The sequence below is a fragment of the Mycetomoellerius zeteki genome, unplaced genomic scaffold (genome assembly GCF_001594055.1).
Source record: "Mycetomoellerius zeteki isolate Tzet28-1 unplaced genomic scaffold, Tzet1.0 scaffold92, whole genome shotgun sequence".
Classification (NCBI taxonomy): Eukaryota; Metazoa; Arthropoda; class Insecta; order Hymenoptera; family Formicidae; genus Mycetomoellerius; species Mycetomoellerius zeteki.
This window is the reverse complement of record NW_017257958.1, coordinates 68,582-90,250: the sequence shown is the minus strand read 5'-3', so window position 1 is coordinate 90,250 and position 21,669 is coordinate 68,582. Positions and strand designations below refer to the sequence as shown.

Genomic DNA, 21,669 nt, shown 5'->3' with positions numbered 1-21,669 from the left:
CGGGTACGCTTTTCTTGCAGGTGCTGGGCAGGCAGCAATACATCGTGCGACCGATGGTAATGGAAGAGAATTGCACGCCCGGGACTGGCAGCGACAACCCAGCGATTGCCGGAAGTAGCGGGATCATTAGCGAGGCCGCGCTGGTACACGCACCAGCCTTGACCGAACGAAACCTCCGGGAGTACGGAATTCCTCTGCAGCAAGCTATCGAAAAGGTGTGTTTCACATCGACGACCGTAGTGGAAGAAGGCTTTGGATTTCAGATACTTATTGAGAATTTTATTAAAAAATCACATTTGTAATATAATAATATTGTCTATTAAAAATGCACCATAAATAGACATATCGATTAACATTGAAAGTCAATAGGAGAGACACACTTTTAGGATAAAAGCCTTCAGGGGATGCTGGAGTGACCAAATTATCACATTACAGTCGCATAAAAATCTTCGAGTTGACTGAACGGAATAAAAAATCCTTTTATAGGATATATATATATATATATATTAAAGTAGACGCAAAATTAGGAGGTGGTGCAGTGGACCTTGTACTAAAATCGAAAGAATGTTAAAAAATTTTTTTAATTTTTTTTTCGATTAACTTTCGTGATAACTTAGTCATTCCAGCATCCCCTTAAACGGTCAAGCTTGATCTTAAGTACTTATGATTCGATGTGAATTTATATACTATCTATGTAGTTATTTAATTTATCCCCCCCCCCCGAATTGATTTTTCGGTCTTGAAACGCAAACCTGATTGAACTACAGTAATAATAATTACAAATTAAATTGATTATAGCAATTTAATAATTTGATGTTCAACATAGGCATCTTAGGAAGATTTTAATGATGCCGAATAACATATTAAAATCTGTAAATAATTTTATCGCGAAAAATATTACCTCGAGGATCGAACCTCCACATAGAAAAATATCAATCTACTGCTAAGAAAAGTAATTACTCAATTAATTTTCTTTCTTTTAAGTGACGATTATCTTTAACACAGAATATTTTCTCGATAATAATCTTAAAATATACTTATTACAAAAATTTTAGAAAAACTCTATTATGTAGGTACTCAAAACAAAAACTTATTTTTTTTTTTTAAGAATATTATAAAATTGATCGAAGAAATAAATTCTCCTTTCATAATAAATCGAATTTGTTTTAATTTAATAAACTTGATTGAAGTATATTAAACTTACTAAAATTCAGAATATATTTCGAATAAATTTAATGCTTCTGATGAACTTATGATAGATTTGCGGATATATGAATTTTTAAAAAATACTTGAAATAAGTTTTATTATTACTTGCATAGAGTAACTATTACTTATGTATTTTTCTGTGTGTGGATTTCTTGCATTGTGTGCGAGTGTCCTCACCTCATTACTTACAGATTTTAATATGTTATTCAGCATTATTAAAATCTTTCTAACAATAAGATGCCTATGAGCATCAAATTATATTAAATTGCTAGCCAATTTAATTTATGATATTACTATTGCAGTTCAGTCAGGTTTACGTTTCAAGAACGAGAAATCAATTTGGCGCGGAATTTAAATGACTACGTAGGTAGGATATAAATTCACATCGAATCATTTAAGGCAATTTAAGCACTTAAGATCCAGCTTGACCGTTAAAGGCCTTAACCACATGACCTTAACCACACGTCCTTTTTTTCGTGAACATAATCGGGACATGAAATGGGCATAACATGGATGTCCTTTTTCGAATGCCAACGTGTTGTGTGGGATATTCTTAAAATGTGTATTCACATTGACGATCTTAAGAAATATATATATGCTTCGTTTAATATCAATAGGAGAGAAGTTTATTCATTATCTCTTTTACTCTTTTATCTATTGAGACATAAAGATATCTATGCATTTTTTGAATTTCTTCAATTAAAAGATAATCTCTCGAGAATTAGGAATATACACTCGTTAACAAAATTATCGCATACATAATTTTATATAAAAATTTCGCATAAATTCGAATAAGCGTAACTCCGTGAAAAATGTCGCATTTAAAAGTTTTTTTTTTAAAGATAAAGTCTGTATTTTACGAAGCTTTCAATGAATTTTGAATCTATTCTTACACCTACCTGGCATCTTTTCAAAAATGAGGACGTGTTTTTTTTTTTAAGAAATTTGCATAGTTTGACGCACTCTAAGGGGAGTAAATTTTTTTCGTAAATGTCATGATAACCATCGTAAAGTGTGGACTTTTCTCTTACAAATTAAAAAAAATTAAGCTTTGTACGATTTTTTTTCGAGAAGTGTATCAAACAGTGTATTAAACTTACAGTGTATCAAACTTACCTATGCATTTTATTCAATTACCGCCGCAGCATTACCCGATGCGCACCACGGAGAGGTTGTTAATCCGATTTTTTGCGTGCGTGCATGCGTGCGTGCGTGCATGCGTGCGTGTATGTGGAGGGGGGAGTGGAGGCATGTGGAGGCATGCTTTTCAAAATTTTAGGGGGGCTTTGCTCTTCAAAAATGTATATTTCCGCCTCGCATATTGATGCAAGCTCTAATTAAAGCCTGAGGAATTTCCCTATACATGCTACTACGTTCACCAATGAGCGCGGATTTGAATCCCATTGAATATGTATAGGATATGATGGGAAGAAGACTACGAAGATTAGAGGAACAGCCAACAAATCTGCAGCAACTGGAAGCGGCATTGCATCGAATATGATGGGAAATTCCTCAGGCTCAATTAGAGCTTGCATCGATATGCGTACACGTTTACAAGAGGTCATCCGAAGACGAAGTCATCCACATACCTCCACACCCACATACACACACACACACACACACACACACACACACACACACACACACACACAATTCGCAAAATCCGACCAGCATCCTCCCCGTGGTGCGCATCGGGTAATGCTAATGCTGGCGGTAATTGAATAAAATGCATAGGTAAGTTTGATACACTGTATTTCCTCGAAAAAAAATCGTACAAAGTTTAATTTTTTCTTAATTTGTAAAAGTAAAGTCCATACTTTACGATGATTATCATGATGTTTATGAAAAAAATTTATTCCACTCCGTAGAGTGCGTCAACTATATAAATTTCTTAAAAAAGGAACACGTCCTTATTTTTGAAAAGATGTAAGATAGGGATAAAAATAGAGTCAAAATTCATTGAAAGTTTCGTAAAGTACAGACGTTACCTTTGAAAATGAATAAAAAAAAAAAATACTTTTAAATACGACCGTTTTTCGCGAAATTACGCTTATTTGAATTTATACGAAATTCTGAAATAAATTTACCTGTGCGATAATTTTGTTAACGGGTGTAGTATATGTAGGTATATGTGTGCGCGTGCGTGTGTTAATTTTTCGCATGTATCCTTTTTGATATCATCAAAAAATTAATATAATAATGATAGAAAATAATGTAACGCATATATCAATGTCTTATTTTTGTTTCAAGTTTGAGACTTGGTGGAGCTCGATGTCTAGCGTAACTTCCGGTCTCAAGCCGCGATTTGTTGTGGACGGTCAGGCTTCGATGAGGCAATGCCTGCATCCGGAGGCTTGCAATAAGGACATCGAGCTACCGGAACATTACAACTACTTTCATGATCTCCGAAAGGACTTTGTAGAATGCTATTCATCTCACGGGGAGCTATCGACTCTCGGAGTACAAGAAATGTTGCAATGTATCCTTTCACGCTTATGTAAAAACTATCATCAGTCGCCAAGCTGACCTCGTTGCGTACGTTTCTTATTTCGTATCTTTTTATTTACGCACACATAAACATTTTACAAAATATTTTTAGTCTCTCTTTCTTTTCGTTTTCGATGTAACGTGTTATCTTTGACATCAGTGCCACTGCATACGACCAATTAACCCAATAGCATTTGTTCAAATATGTATATATAACAAAGATATTTCATCAAAATTTTTTAAATATGTATATAAATTTTCTCTTTGATTTCAAAGGATATATCAAGTGCAGAAATTGTGGGATAGTTTATTGACAGTTTTAGTTGCTACGATTTCCTTTGTAGAAACGTAATACTGGATTATAGTAATTAACTACTTATTTTGAATGTCAATTAAGCGTTTAGTGTTTTTAATACTCAAAATAAGTAATTAATTACTACTTTTTAGTATTAAATTGACTTTAATATTAAATTGGCCAATATTGGATTTTTGTAAGGGTTCTTCAATCCCCATTGCTTTTTTCGGAGAATAATATAATTGCTCCTGAAAAATATTTTTTATTTCCTATCGCTTTTCAATTAAATCTTCTGTTTTCATTTCGGGAAGATCGGCTATATAAAATGGCCGAATAAAATCCTACCTGGGAGGATCTGTATTTTTAAGTGTGCTACGCTAGTTAAGAAATCTCGCACGGTATTGTATGCTAATGCCAGTGCACACACGTCCTCACCGATGGTGTATCGGTAACGGTGCTTGCCGCGGAATGGTATTGCAGTCTCGTGTTCGAACTTGAGCCGCGCAACACCGACATGGTCATGTCTCAACGAAGAAATTCACCCACGTGTAGTCCATGCCGTTTGCGGGTTTCCATGTCGGAGTCCTACGCGACGCGTGGCCGTCAGGCGGCGGGCGCGACGGAAGTCAACCCGAGACACTTGACGCGCTAAGGCACTAAATATGTAGGTATTCTCATCGGCCATCTTGATTCCACTTGATTGATAGGTTATAGTACGATTAGTGATAAAGGTAAATATTAAGAAGAGCCCAAATTTTGATAAAAATACATTGAATCGATGCGTTTTCGCGTAAAAATAAAGATTTGACAAGAAAAAAGTGTCTCTCTGCTCTGCGAACCGAGATATTAATCCTTAAAGTCGATAACTATTCGGGTTAGAAAATCTGTCATAACAGTGGTTCACTGTGCTTTAAAAACATAAATTCTCTGTTAAAGTAGTGAATTTGTATTTTAAAAGCAGTGAATTTGTGTTTTTAACGCAGTGAACCACTGCTGTGACAGATTTCCTAATCCGAATAGTCGTCCACTTTAAGGATTAATATCTCGGTTTGCGGAGCAGAGCGACACTTTTTTCTTGTCAAATCTTTATTTTTACTCGAAAACGCATCGATTCAGTGTATTTTTATCAAAATTTGAGGTGAGCGGGCTCTTCTTAATTAACATTTACCTTTGTCACATAATCGTATTATAACAATTATCAAGTAGAACCAAAATGGCGGATAGAGAGGAATACCTACATATCTAGTGCCTCAGACGCGCTCGATGCTTCCCGACGACAAGATAACACCGGTCGTGTCCGGTGTTGTTAGACGGGCCGGGTTTTTGGCGCATGCGTCTCGAATAATGTATCTTCACTAACGTATTCGTTACTAATAAACAAGAGTTCACTAGTCGCCCATGCGTTAAAAAGTTTTTGAAAATTGTAATGTATTTTTTATATTTTACATATACTATATACTATATTTGTACATTTAAGTCGGCCTAATGCAAAATCTTGTACAACTTTAGGATCTATACAAATATCCTTCAACGGCGGAATTAAGTGATCTGCGATGTAAAATGCAATATTGTGTCCAACATAAAATGTTGCTAATTTAATTTCGGCTCGTTCGAGTTTATCTTTATGTGATAAATTCTATTAATTTATTATCGTTATCAATCAGGTCAATCGATTTTTTATATTTTCAATATGTTTGACTATTTGTGAGTGCTGAATCAAAACTGATTCAGCACATCTGATGAGTTCCTTGCCTACAGTACATAATGGTTTATTTTTTTTTATGGTAAAGAGCCAACCGTCCCTTAAAAATATTCTCGTCTATCCACGAAGATTGGAATTCCCTAATCTTGCGTTTCTTAATTGTTCCTTTTCGGTGCCAATTTCTCCTACATTGGCTACGCCATTGTGTTCGCTGCCTCACTGTCGCACATGCGCCAAAAACCCGGCCCGTCTAACAACATTGGTCGTGTCTCAAGCTCAACTCTCAGGTCTCAACCGACGCGACGTCAGTAGTAGTTACCAGTCACAGTCAGTAGCAAGTAGTCTCTATGATCGTACGGAGTACGAGCGCATGTGTCGCGTCGCCGCTGCCATCAGCTGCCATCAGCTGCCATCAGCTGCCATCAGCTGCCATTCGCGTGAATCTCGAGCGTGATTGTGACGAATTCTCTGGCTGATTTCGTTCGATCTCGCGAATTTTCTGAATTGTCGTAAATTAGACTAGAAAAAGTCAAGCGAAGGGAGAGAAAATTGATCGCAGCATAGTCCTTCAGAGTCCTTCACGAGACTCTTCTTGGGCTCAAGGAGGGCATACGCATAAACTAACTGTTCGGAATTAAAGTCGAGGTAAAGGTACGTTTTCGTTCTGTATTTGGCTTGATGTGGAGGATAGTTGAAACATCTGGACGTTAATTGTAGTCGGAGAGTCGTTTGAAAAATAAGATTCCATTATCTGTCGACCGCACTTTAAATTTGCTACGGGGAACTTTCTTAACCCTATAAATATCTACGTAATTAAATTAATCCATCATTTTTATTTATTTTTAAAAGTAACGTGCGTGTGATAAGATATTGTTCTCTCGCATTTTGTTAGGGGACGAAATTTATTTCAAGACTTGCAATCTAATAGAGCAACGCGATTTCCTTCTCGATTCATCTCGCTTTTACGATAACTCTAATATTGCGCGGTTGAAGAATATTGCGTAAAGTTAAAATGTCTCGTGTGAAATTTCTATTAATTTTTTTTCATACCTGTTGAATATATCGCTCATTTGTTATAACAACGACATAACTCAAAATTTGTCATTTGCCAGTTGCTTGCAAAAAAACAGAACGAAAACAAAAAAAAAAAGAAAAAAATATACTCTTATTCCTCTACAATCAATTATTACACTAAAATTGCATTTCAAAATTAATATTACAAAATTTAACGATTCAAAACAATTAAATTCTGGAAAACTTTATTTTTTTGAGTCGTGTTGTAGTTATAGCAAATGATATGACAGTAAACGCTACATTGCTAATTTGTGCTCATTTATTTAGCACTTCATATACGAATTCTTTGTTGTAACTTTAATGGAAATTCGAATCTCGAAGTTGATATTTCCTGCACTAACAATAAGAAGCCAGAAGTAACAGATTTCCGAAACGAAACGTGTCCGTCTCAAATCCAATTTCGATTCGGATGAGCTACATATACCAGGTCTCCTTTTATATCCAGCATGCCATATCTACCTGGCACTAATAAAACAAGAACACCTGCGCCGTCTGAGACATATGTGTACGAATATGCACGTATGAATATCGATCGATTCACCGTTCATCTGTTCAATGCGAGCCGCGTTCGAGATTAGCCGGACTTTGGTTTTCTACATTCTGCTTACACACGCACTCCGAACATACATGCACGTATTGCGTATCCACATCGCAGATGCGACGTGGTTTGCAAATTCAGGGAATTTGTCATGGAGTCTTTTGTATCCATCAATATTATATCAATATAAACATCAAAATATAAATATTATTTAAACATTAATTTAAAATTCTTCTAAAAATCTATCCCCTTGACAGTCATGAATTTGTAATATTATCAGGTACATTTTTGTTGTCTCTGTCAAACTGATGTTATAATTTAACGAAATTGTTGACGTTTTTTCTACTACTTTTACCTCAGTTAGAATTTCGAAAGTGTCACTTAAAGGGAAGTTTCACAACTGTCCGGAACCGATTTGATTCTCCATGAAATATGTTGTTAAACACGAAAATCTAAGAGACACGTATCTGTTTATACTTGCGGTAACTCATGTTTAAGGGGTGAAACATATTTCATGGAGAATCAAATCGGTTCCGGACAGTTGTGAAACTTCCCTTGTTAGCATGTTCCCGAGTGACGCTGATAAGGACAACTATATTATTAAGCGAACATGTAATATTCATTGATATTTTTCTCGTGTTCACAGTTTAAGGCCTCTATTCACTCACCACTATTATCTCAGATTGTAACGTCAGAAGACGTTCAAAGCAAGAAAACGTACAGTAAAAATTCTTACAAATTTTATTTGAATAGAAATATTTTTCGATAAAACAATATCTGCAGCCAATAGAATTAATAGATAAATAAAATATATCGAAATACTAGCTTCTTGTTTTGAGGAAAAAAACTGTATTTATCTCTATATTATTAATTTTGTCGTAGCTGTAAACATAGCGCTTATTTTGTTTTTAGTTATTCATTTCCACAGTATATGATTATTTATTAATTAACGAAACAAAACAAGTTTTCGGTATATTTTATATCTTTCGATTCTATCGATTGTAAGTGTTGTTTTCATTTGTTGAAACATTTTCATATTAATATATAGTTGCAAGAATATTTGTTGTATATTTTCTCGATTTTGACATCACAATCTGAGATAATAATGGTGAGTGAACAAGAGTCTTAATTTTAAAAATAAAAAATGTAAAAGATTACATGATTTCTTAGATGTACCACATCTCACTCGATTTCACTTTCCAATATCGGGTTAGAAGTCTAATCCAATATCTTATCGTCATTTCTAGGCAAAAGTGCGTAGCAGAATTAACATCTTCGTAGTAGAAGAATCAACGATTCATTCAGGAATCTGCACGCGCGAAATACTCTTCCCTCTTTGTCAAAATTGCCGGAATGTAATCTTAATTCCTACGTTTCTCCTTTTGTCGCTCGTCTCAATGACAGGGCACATTTTGGGATCGTTTATATCGCGGTGGAGGAAAAGATTGTGTGCGAGGAAAAAGGAACGTCGCACTTTACGATCAGTAACGACCAGATGACTCGAGAAAGCCTTCGCGAGGCGATGCCGTCTTATCGGGACGCGGTTTAAAGGTCAGTCCTCCGATGAAGATACGGCTAACGGGCCAGTAACGACTGAACGTCACGTGTATATATGTATGTATGTGTATACACACACACACACACATATATATATATATATAATACATATTATTGTGTTTCTTTCCTCATTTCCTCGACGATCCTGGTTTTCAAGTTTGGATGCTCGATTACGTCTTTATATTAGTCTCTGCGTGATTCGTATGTATGGATATCGCACTGAGAGAAAAGATATTGTTTGATATTTGTGTGACTATAATTACATGGTAAAATAATTATTATTACCTATGCTTCATTTTTATAGCTATTACTATTGTAATGTTAATAATAATCATATTTATACAAAAAAATATGTATAATTGGCACCGAAAATATAATTAACTACAATATATTTTATATATAATATTATAGTAACTAAAATATTTCACTATAAATTATAAGTAAATTATAGTAACTGCAACCATTTTTTCTCTCAGTGCACCTTTATCATTATGAGAGCGTCCGTTCATTTGTAGTTTCTAAACTACGGGGTATGTAACGTCCATTTATGCTCCATCGTTTACCAAATCATATTGTTTACCAATCTGGTCGTTCTTCTATTCGTTCAAACCTGACATGCTCGAAGTCCCTATTTCGCGCTATTAGTGCTCGTGAGAAAATTCATCCCAGTCGAATATGTAAATCTATTTTATATATATACTATATTGCTATGTACTTTTTCTCTCTCTCATTATCGTTATGTAAGGTCTGTATAATCGCTAAGGTCATATGCAAAGTGGCACCAATGTCATTTGTAATCGAGGAGTTCGCATGAAAATGAGAAACCGCACAAAAGATACGAAGTATATTAATTATATTAAATATTGTTTCTTATATTCTCAAATTTAAAGTTCTTATCTTTCCAGATTGCGTCTTCCTCATGCTTTCTAATGTGTCCTTTAAAAGTGTTCGTAAAGTCTTGAACTCGTTTAAAAATTATTCGATTATTCTGTTCTTTTCAACTGAACTTGTAGTGTCCATTTATTCTCCTTTTCTCTCCAACGTATAGAGAACAATAGGAAAGATAACGTTGCAAGAAGTTCAACTGAAAAGAACAGACCAATACCTTCTTTTTTTTCACCGTAAATTTTGCAATTGTATCGAATTAATGCTCATATAGTTTGACGATCAAAAAAAAGACGCGTGAGATACGCCTGAAAGTAAAAGTTTCGTACGATTATCGATAAATTTGAGTCAACGCACGTACGGCGCAAAGATTGCAAGAGTTCTGATTTAAAGTCAATCTTTAGGCTTCGTCTTTCTTACGAGACTTGTCGAAAGCGCAGACGAGTCGTTTTTCCTGTCAGCGTTACGATACCAGAGTCGATTTTATCGAACAGATTTCTCCTTGACAGTTAATAATCAGATTTCGGAATGCCATCAGATATCGACAATGATTTTCACGTCAAAGAAATACAGGATATGGTCAACGTGATACAGAGGATGATCAAGGATGGTAAGCGAATAAATATCAAGAGTATGCGTGTTTACCGACGTGCGACATCGTGAGGAAAGGTACAAGAAAAATATATCTGCGTCTCGAAATTTTTTAGAAAAAAGAAGGAAGAAAGATTCAATCTCGATACAATTCGGTACATGTAATTCTGAAGATTGCCGTAATTTAGATTAACTTTAATCTCGATTTAATTTACTTTTTATCTTGTTCTAATTCTCTCTCTCTCTCTCTCTCTTTCTTAGAAAAAGATGAAGATAAGTTGAACTAAGATTAAAGTTAATCTATATTGATAGAAACGGGCATTAGAATCTTATCAATGTTTTGAAACGGATAGGCGGGAAAGGGTCCTCATACTTGGTCCTTACAATGTTTGGACTCGGCAGCTTTGAGTTATCTTTTTTCTCTTCTTTCTCTCTCTCTCTCTCTCTTTTTCGTGAGAGATAAGAACTACGTGCACGAATTATGTGCGCGTGTACATATACGCATGGTGTAATATTTCTGTACGCCCATTTCTCCAAATAATGTGCAGTGTGTTTACGCCCGATGGTGATGGCCTTGGAGGTCACGATTGCGCCGCTGATTAAGTCCCTCTCATCGAAGAGTTATTCTCCTTTTAAGAGTGCACTTCGGAGACGTGTTCTCCGATCTCTGACAGACAGTATCGCGCATTTTCCCGATATTTCACACTCTCAACGCATGGAACAGAGTTCTTTCAAATTTCGGGATTTCGCCGTTTTTGATTGATCATTCATTCTTCTAGAAGCGCGCGCGCGAGAGAGAGAGAGAGAGAGAGAGAGAGACAGACAGACATACCATACATCCTCTCTTTCTCAGTAGCAAGCGAGCGCAGATCAAGCCACGCAACGTTCTAAGCAGCGCACGATGGTTCTTATCACAGTGACACTCAACTTGCAAAAAGCTACGTTGCTAATACACATACGCGCGTTAATGCGTAAATACTATCGCGATAATACGTACGTGAGAAAAAAGAAGATGAGTGGCGCTTCTGACATCGCGCTTGATCTTTCAATCTGCCCTATTGGCGCTTAATAGTAACGATAATAATTAGAGCTACATTATAATTCAACTGCTTCTATAACACAATCGAATTTTTAGTTTTTTTTATAATAAATTCATTTATGTTAAATTCAAAAGCTCCTGTACAATCGGAGCTTCAATTTTTTTTAACAATCATCGCGAATTCCTTCTATAAAAATTTAATACTAATACTGGCCAATTAATCACTTATTTTCAGTATTAAAAATACTGTTAGTATACTTTTGATACTCAAAATAAAGGATTAATTGTCCAACACTAACATTAAATTTCTATAAAGGCATCATCAGATTAGAGATTAAGATTAAGATTGGATTGGAATTTAACCAATCAAAGCAAATTTTACTAAACTTAAGATTGAGCTTCTTTCTTCTAATTGGTTAAATTCCAATTTAATCTCATTGTCAATCTCTAGTCTGATCAGCCTTAAGAGTTGTTGCATGATAATTTAAAATAATACCTGCAAAATGTGACTCTTAGTTCTGGGGAATTTACAAAAAGAAAAATATTCATTTAGGAAATTTTTGGATACGTAGATAAATTTCATTTTAGAAGAATATCTTAGGTTTTTGGCGAACGATATTCATGTTCATTTTTCTACTACCAATTTAATTAAATTAACTTTAAATCTCGGTTTAATTTATCTTTATTTTTTTCTAATCCTTGGAATTAAAAAAGGATAAAAAAGTAAGTTAAACCGAGAGATTAAAAAGTTAATCTAATTAAAAAATTAATACCAGTACAAAAGAACGTCAGTCTTCCTTGCCGTAATCTTTCGATTCTCGTTCGACATTTCCGAAAATTTCAGAAAATACGAAGCCACTCTCGAAGTAAACGAGGAAACGGCGATCGATTCTACATGCATTCCGCAAAAACGGATTTTTACTTGTCGACGGCGCACATTTCGCCGAGGCCGCGAATCAAATGATCACTACTTCGTGCAGGTATGAGAAATCGGAGACTAACTGGCAGATATAAGGTTACGAAGAGGAAATGCATAAGCGCAAGTTTAGAAGACATTACGCATTGTCGCCGGACTAAGACAGTCCTGATCATTTTTTTCCCTCGTATAATTTTGATCTTCCTTAAGTGACGTCTACAACGAGATTTTAAGGCGTAAAACTTATGGGGATCCTAAAGTAGTCATGCATAGTGTAAGTAGGATTTAAGACTCGTCTACATAGAAGTCGTATGACGGTCGTGGAATCTTAAGTCGTAGGAAACTAACCAATTATTAATCAAACATAAGGAGAATACTCGACTAGGAATTGCTCAGTTTCCTACAATTTGAGACCCTACGACCGTTTACAACTTCTATACAGACGAACCTTTACACATAGACGTCATAGACGATTTCATGTCATTGACGCATCACTATATACTATTACATCAATATCTCACTCACGCATGCCACACCTACACATAAATTTTCGTATAACGTATTTAATTAGACATTCCTAACGTTTTAATTGGACGGTCCAAGTCTAAAGCCTTGTGTCCACGATGCTAGAAATCAGTCCAAGACTCTCGGATGAAGAAAGAATTGACCAATCGCATTGGTCATGTGATCAAAGTGTTGAAATGTGATTTTGAGAAAGAATTTGTTAATTCTTTCTCTGTCTGAAATCTTGGATCGATTTCTAGCATCGTGGATACAAAGCTTAAGAACTCCACGTTGTTTCTTCGTGCAAACTATATACTCTCTCTCTCTCTCTCTCTCTCTCTCTCTCTCTCTCTCTCTATACTCTACTCTGTGGACTACTATTTCACAAGTACAGATTGCACAGCTTTTATACGAAACAAATGTCACGATGTGACAGCTCAGAGCGCCATGTCGTATTAAGAAATGGTAAAGATCTCAATTTAGAAATTTTTTGGCGTTCTCAAAACTCCATCTCACAGCCACATGTTACATAATGTGTATACTTTAATCCTGAAAAGGATTTTCGAATTTGTAAAAAAGAGAAAAAAGTAATTGTACAAAAATTATATGGTTTAGGCCTGATTGCCAACGTTATTTTGACTTTAAGCGAAGTTTAAAAATCTCTTTCTTTTTTCAAAGCCGATAGAGAGACAGAAAGGGAGAGAGTTTTAAGGAGATTGTAAAGCAAATGCAATATGTTAAGAATTACTTGAAAAAAATTACAGATTATTTTAAATTGCATTAAAAAAATTTAGAGACAGTTGACCATATGGATCAAAAGTTATTACACACACAATAAAAAAAAAGTAATATTTTTTTAATTTGTACTCTAATATATGAAAATGTATTATAAAATAATGATAAAAATCTCAATTTTTTTATATAAGTACTTTATGAATTCAAAAATATTTATGTAAAGTTACATTGAGATGCAGACACTAATTGTTCAGTAAATAAACAAAATATTTATTTATGTGACAATCTTGCGTTTCGCGGGTTTTCTCCGTGTTTAATGCCAACGTTTCGTGAACCTTGCAATTCACTTCATCAGGGCGAGGCATTCCAAGAATGGATCTAAACACGGAGAAAACCCGCGAAACGCAAGATTGTCACATAGATAACACCCGTGAAAGCCTCAAGAATATTATTAAAATATTTATTTGTTGTAAACTAATTGGTGAATCTCAATGAAACTTTGCATAAGTCATTTTTAGCATTTAAAATATTTATATAAAAAAAATTCAGATTTTTGTTATTTAAAAAATTTTTGTTTATAACAAAAAAACTAATATTAAATAAAATAAATAATATATAAAAATGTGTTGCTCAATAAAAACAGAATGTTATGAACTTTCACAACTTTCACATGTACCATATGTACCATAGTTTGTTTAAAGCGTAATATTAATATATGTATTTTATGCCCTTACAACCTTCTTAAACCACGCCTAAAATTAAAGTAACGTTGATGCAATCGAGCTTCGGTCGGTAATACAGGCGACTTTAGGATCCCCTTAAGCTTTAAGCTCTACGCCGTAAGCAATTGACTAGTTATTATTGATTATTCTCCTCACATTCGGTTGTGCGATTGGTCAATTTCTTACAACTTAAAGCTTAAGATTTACGCTTTAAAATTGTAGACGTCGCTTTAGGTAGAACGATACCAGTTGTGACACTTTTCAAATTATTATAAATCTTCACACGATTATGATAGAATAATAAGAATTACTTTAAGGCCCTACGCACAATAGAAGGAACAAGGAATTAGGAATAAAGATTAAACGATTTCAACCTATCAAAAACCGTGTATAATTCCGATGTATCCGATTTCTGATAGGTTAAAATCGTTTATTCTTTATTCTTTCCTTATTCCTTCTATTGTGCGCAGGACTTAACGTTGTTCATCTGGCTCAATAATAAAGTACTTATAAATCCTTAATATATTTCGAATATAAGAAAATAAATTTTGTTGATTACAAAGAGGCAAATGGCGATCATATAATGTACCCCATCCATGGGGCAAGTTGAACATTCTCAAAGGATAATTTGAGCCACGAAGATAATCGTTTAATAAGGTTGTATATTATTAAAAACATGAAAATATTAATGTGTATATTAATACAATTTTTATTAGTTTTCGTCTCAAGTACAATAATTTGTAATATGTATACTTTCTCTTTAAATGTTTTAATTAACAAAATTAGAAAAACTTAATTATTTGTAATAATAATTAAACATAAAATATATGTCGTTAACATTTTTTTTAATCGTTAATATAGAATAAAAATTATTGATAAATACCGATTTTATTTAAGCAGGATGACAATGAGTTGATAAGATTAATTGTGAGATACTTGGTCCAACAACCTTCATATGATCGGTGCTGAAATTTTTTTTTATAACTGAAAAACCGTAAATAAAATAGCAACTTGAACATTAAAATACACTAATAACTTATATTTAAAAAACACTGGTTTTTATTAATCGCTCCAATTATCACGTGGACCATAAAGAATATTCACCTAATAATTTTACTTTTGATGCATAAAAACGAAAAAGCGCACGTGTTTCAATGTTGACAACCGGACACAGATTGTTGTATTAAGCGCAATAATCTGTGTCTTTGTGTTATCTTACGCAAGCATAGACATCTTCATATATGTATATTTTAGTAATTTAGATATTTGCATTTGCTCAACTTGCCCCGCTCTATACTCTATACGCGAAATTCCCTGACAAAAATAAGAAGTTTCATGAATATTTTTTGGGCGTTTAAATGAACGTTTGCAGGAGTTTGTTGAGAGTAGAAACGCTCAGTTCGTAAAGCGGAAATTGCAACGCTGCAACGTTTGGAAAACGGAGTTGAGAAAAGCGTTTTTTGGGCATCTCCAAGTTTGACAGTGAATTCTCTGCACGAAGGTGCAGTCAACGCTCACACCGCATGGGGAGCTCATAAAATTTTTGTATTGTAGCTTCATTTAAGCTTCAAAAAGAATTCCCCGGGAACTCCCCGGGATGTCCGCTTTTAAGAGTTCCTAGGAGCTTCATTTTGGTTCGCAGGGAGCTCTTTTTAAGCTCCCCAAGAACTCGTCAAAATGAACTCTCTCCCAGTCTCAACACAAACTGAAAGTATTACATAACGTCAATGTTATAATTTCGTACTCTACAATATAAATGTATAATATAACACATGGTGACATTATGTTACTTTCAATTTGTGTCCGATTGGGCTGAGAGAGCTTATTTAGTCGAATTTTATAAGCTTCCTGGAAGCTTAGCATTATAAACTCCCTGGAGGTTCGTTTTGTCGAATTTGATAAGCTCCCCGAGAGCTCAGTAAAATGAACTCTCTGAGAACTTAATCGGAGCTTTGTATTGGGGGGTGAGCATTACAGAAATTTCATGAAATGATATACGTACATTGTATTTTATAAGCGTTCTGAAAGTGTTTAAAACTCAATGGTATTGTATAAGCGTTCTTATAAAGTTTAAAAGCGTATAAACTCTCAAAAAATCGTCATTGAACGGTTATCAACGCTTTATAAAGCTTTCTTATTTTCGTCAGGGTTGTGGCCCACAAATTATTAACAATAAGCTGTGTAATCATATTAGCGATTGTCGTTGACGATTACTTTTCAACTGTAGTTAAAGCAAAGCAATCGGTGATTGATTTGCTGTGATTGATTGAAAAGTAACTGTTAATCGCTAATCATTGGTATATATAATCGCACAATCGCTGGTGTACGTGCGATTACGGCTTTACGGTGTGAGACGCAGAGCGTAATATTTTGAAGTGTTAAGAAAGATGGAACACTGGGTCCTCTTGTGATCAAGAGCTTTATTCAGACGTTACAACAATGCGCTGAGTCGAAGATTTATTCACTACGAGTCTGACAAGAACTGAACTAGTACTGATTGTGAAAAGTGTTACGTGTTTCGTTAACAATTATTTAAAAAATGTTTATCTGTTAAAATTTAACGACAACGTTCCCCTCCCAATCATAATTATTTTATCATGCAATTATAATCAGTGAATCAGTGATTATAATTGCATGATAAAATAATTATGATTGGGGGGGGTGGGGAACGTTGTCGTTAAATTTTAACAGATAAACATTTTTTAAATAATTGTTAACGAAACACATAAACAATATCATATATATTATATTATATACACATTATATACATATTATATTGCACCTAAAAGAGGGACCATATCCTTAATTTGGGACAAAATTTGGGACGCGTTGCAAAGTGTTAAAATATGGGATCGTTCTTACCTTTAAATTGAGATGGTTGATCACTAATAAAAATAAGTATGAGAATTTTTTTACTAGCTAAGTTATTACAGACTATCCAGGAAGTGTCACGAGAAATATACGAGGATATACGAGAATCCTCGAGAACATGTATAATCTGGAGATTTCATGACATATTCCACGCCAGTGAGGCGCGTTGTGTTAGCTATAGTTTCTTTCCTTGTTTTTCACACGTGTGTCACACTCAACAATTTTACGTCCAATGGGCGATGTAGTGTAGAACGAGAAGAGAAGGATGAAAAGAAAGGAAAAGAGAGTACAGAAAGTGCAGCTATAGGGCTGCGTTCGGAAACGTCGCCCGAGTGCCGCCGTGTATTGTTTTATCCTTGTTGTTCACCCAATGTTAAATAAAGATAAGATGATAGACGAGGGCACTCGGGTGATGTTTCCGAACGCAGCCTAAGCGAATCGAACACGCGCGTGCCTACGCTGTGAATCGTGAGCGGCTGTGAGCGGCTGTGAGTGCTGTGAGTGCTGTGAGTGTTGTTAAGTAAGTGTAGCTGCAGCCGGTAGTTCGTAGTTTACGCCGATGGTGTATGAACCGCCGATGGTTTACAAATGTAGTATGCAAGTATGCACGCCTTGTCGGCTTTGTGATGTTTACGCGTCACGTATTATACACATCCCATGCTTTTCCATAGTAAACGTGCCTCGCTCAACGTAAGTACGTTCCCAATTTTAACGATTCGACGAGTATTCGTACTGTTCGTCGAAGTAAGTAAGGCTCTGCCCGAAAGATCGCCTCTTCGCAAATGGTCTCGACTCTGAATCGATCGACGAGAAATGCTTTATCGATTTCTGAGGTTAATAGAAGTTCACAGAACTTCCGTGCGCGCGCGTGTGCGCTCCTTACGTCTGTGTTTGTCGCGATTGTTCTTTCTTTTTTCCTTTTCTCTCCCAGTTCCCGAGTTTATTCGTTTTACATTTAGACACATGGGTGAAAGAGACATTTTACTCACATCTGTCACATCACTTTAGCGTGCCTAGTCAACGGATATTTAATTTTTAATTAATGCTAAACACAAACTGACAGAGAGATATATTAATGTTATCCTTTCACACTCGACAATATAAATAATATATGTAACATATATACAGGGTAGCCCATGTATTATCTCTGAAAGTGTGTGTCGAATGATTAATATGTTCAGACAAACGTTTTATGACTTTGAGGAGAGCGTAAGATGGTACCACGGTTCGTTTGACCTTGGGTAGCTTTGTCAAAGTGAGAGCAAGGCTACTTTGAATTTTTTAAACGGAACCCCCCATTTTTTATTACATTTTCTTGTAGCTTACCTCGGGAGCTTTTCAAAACACTATAATAAAATATTTTTTCATCAAGTATTTTTCGAGTTATGAGGCTCGAAAGTTACAGTACCGCCGGCATTAGCATTATAAATTTTATTATGTTATGTGTTTTGAAAAGCTCCCGAGGTAAGCTACAAGAAAATGTAATAAAAAATGGGGGGTTCCATTTAAAAAATTCAAAGTGGCCTTGCTCTCACTTTGACAACGCTATCCAAGGTCAAACAAATGGTACCATCTTATGCTCTTCTCAAAGTCATAAAACGTTTGTCTGTAAACATCTTGTAAACATATTAGTCATTTGAGACACACATTCAGAGATAATAGCTTGTAACACTTTACATGGGCCACCCTGTGTATTATATGTAACAGTTACGTTGTTGAGTAGGAAAATATAATAGGTATTGATGTAGTATTACTGTTTGTGTTCAGCGAAATATACATATATTAAATTATTGTAATATGAATAATGTGTAATTATACTTGTTGACTTTCAGGTCACATTTTCAAAAATCCAGAAGTAGTTAACATTATCCTAGAACCTGGTATATGGTAAGTTTATAAGTTCTATATACAGTTTGTATGTTTATTTGTCCGAATAATGAAACAGAAACTTGTCTTCAGCTCTAAGGATGAGGAGGTGGACAATGATTGCGTAGTAAGGGCGCGCGGTCTTCCTTGGCAATCTTCGGATCAAGACATTGCCAAGTTTTTTCGTGGGCTAAATGTCGCAAAGTAAGTGGTCCCCATGAGATACATAAAGTAAAACCAAATATACGACTAACAGGAGTTTCGAGTAAAATAAATTAATTTGTCCTCCTCTAACTATCTTTTGGTATTTATGCACAAGCCACGGTGGATCTGTGTGAAGCAGGTAACTGAGATAGCCGTACATAATTTCTATAACGCACTTAGATGCACAGGATCTGTCATTCTAGTTTCTTCTCTGTGACATAACACATAAGTGCATTATATATATATATATATATATATATAATTTTTTTTCTTCAACATATATATGTGTATATCTCCGAGGAAACTTTCCTGCTCGCTTATTAGCTGTTGTATATATAATAGTGACGAGCATTATATTTGGAATCGTGGATCTTGTACGCTATATGAATTTAACTGCAATTCTGAACATTAGATTTCTTGTAGAGTGTCTTTAACTCTCCGTCGGCTAAGTTGGACTTCAAAGACAGAGTCAATTTTTTGATTGTGAAGTCTGATAGATAAATTTAGATCTGTAAAAAATAAGTAAAATGTAATCTGACTTCTATGATAGTAAAAATTTGTTAAAGCTTTTACCAGTATGCAACAATTTTTTCAGATTTTTGTACAGTTCGAAATAGAATAAAAATCTGTAGCTCAAAAACAAATTGCTGCAAGACTTTTGAACTATGTGTGCAAAATTCCACATTGCCGATGGAGAATTAATAATCGTTATGTCTACGAATTACAAATAGAAGAGCCGGTCGCTGTTTGACGATATACGCTAACAATGATGTAATAACTTTTTTAGGGGTGGTGTAGCTCTTTGTTTAAGTCCTATGGGAAGGCGTAACGGCGAGGCATTGGTACGGTTTATTAATAAAGAACACAGAGACATGGCGCTGAAGCGGCATAAACATCACATGGGTACACGATACATAGAGGTTTACAAGGCCTCCGGAGAGGATTTTATTGGCGTTGCTGGTGGTACAAGCGGGGAGGCACACGCTTTTCTGTCACGCGGGGCTCAAGTCATCGTTAGAATGAGGGGCTTGCCGTATGATTGTGTTGCTAAACAAGTGGTACATAATCATTTAAGGATCTAAAATTCTACTTGCGTATACGATAACCAGCTTTTCGATTATATATTGTCCATCGTTTTGCTATTGTATACACTATCAGTAATGTTCTCTTAGCTGGAATTTTTTCAATCTGGACAAAAACCATGCCAAGTGTTGGATGGTGAGGATGGCGTGCTATTCGTAAAGAAACCAGACGGTAGAGCAACAGGTGACGCCTTCGTATTATTTGCGAAGGAAGAGGATGCGGTGAAAGCCTTGAGCAAGCACAGAGACTGTATCGGCAGCCGTTATATAGAACTTTTTCGAAGTACAACCGCGGAAGTGCAACAGGTAAATTTGAGCGTGAAGCTTATAACAGTGAAGAAACGTACGTTTTTATTCAATTTTGTTGTTGTTATACATAGGTCCTAAATAGGGCGACAGATCCGAAACAAGTAATACTACCACCACCACCTATCGCGCAACTTCCACCCTTACTTCCTCAACATATCATTACGTCCGGTACGCGCAAAGATTGTGTGAGACTTCGTGGTTTGCCGTACGAAGCACTCGTCGAACACATTTTGGAGTTTATGGGCGAACATTCTAAAAATATTGTCTATCAGGGTGTTCATATGGTTTACAATGCTCAGGTAGATATCGATTAAACATACAGGAGGCGCAAGAAATGTCATTAAATTATAAGAAATACCATTTACTTATTTAATTTTTAGATTTTGATAATCAATTCTATATCAATTATGTTAAAAATAAATGTGTTATGTTTAAACCAGATGGTATGGACCAGATGGTTTCGTGCAACATTTTATTTCTACGCAGATAATTATTTACATTTCTTTTTTTCAAAATAAGTAAAAAACGTAAGTCGATACTGGATGGTAGTGTGTAAAACTTGTGTGTATTATTAACAATAGTTGTCAATTACAGACAATAGTTTCAATCACAATTTCGTCTTTTTTTTCTAATCTTTAATTCTGGAATCACCAGGGTCAACCGTCTGGCGAGGCATTTATTCAAATGGACAGTGAGGCATCGGCATACGCGTGCGCGACGCAGCGGCATCATCGATACATGATCTACGGCAAGAAGCAGCGATACATCGAAGTGTTCCAGTGCAGCGGCGATGACATGAATCTGGTATTGACAGGTGCGGTAACACCGCCGTCGACCAAGGCACTACTATCACCCGGTACGTTGACCACACAGTCCCCCGCGACCTTGACACATCCGCCTGCGCCAACACCGGTGCCGGTACCGGTACCGACCGCGCAGCCGCCGCCGCCTCCATCACCCCTGTGGGACATTCACGCTCTGGTACAGGCCCAAGCCGCTCAGGCCGTTCAGGCGCAGGCTCAGGTGGCGCAAGCGCAGGCTGCCCAGGCGCAGGCCATCAGGAATCAAGACCTATGGTTGATGGC

At 35.6% G+C, this 21,669-nt stretch overlaps 1 protein-coding gene across 2 annotated transcripts in view; it reads left to right on the top strand.

The window, feature by feature from the left end:
• Positions 1-21,669, top strand: part of LOC108730456 (RNA-binding protein fusilli) — a 55,795-nt gene that overhangs the window by 22,762 nt on the left and 11,364 nt on the right. For both annotated transcript variants that reach the window (XM_018460166.1, XM_018460165.1), the window contains 9 exons: positions 21-215; positions 3,458-3,686; positions 10,266-10,355; positions 18,956-19,010; positions 19,083-19,193; positions 19,981-20,251; positions 20,366-20,581; positions 20,656-20,883; positions 21,239-21,440. In XM_018460166.1, coding sequence (XP_018315668.1) covers positions 21-215; positions 3,458-3,686; positions 10,266-10,355; positions 18,956-19,010; positions 19,083-19,193; positions 19,981-20,251; positions 20,366-20,581; positions 20,656-20,883; positions 21,239-21,440 — 1,597 coding nt within the window. The remainder of the gene's footprint in view (positions 1-20; positions 216-3,457; positions 3,687-10,265; positions 10,356-18,955; positions 19,011-19,082; positions 19,194-19,980; positions 20,252-20,365; positions 20,582-20,655; positions 20,884-21,238; positions 21,441-21,669) is intronic.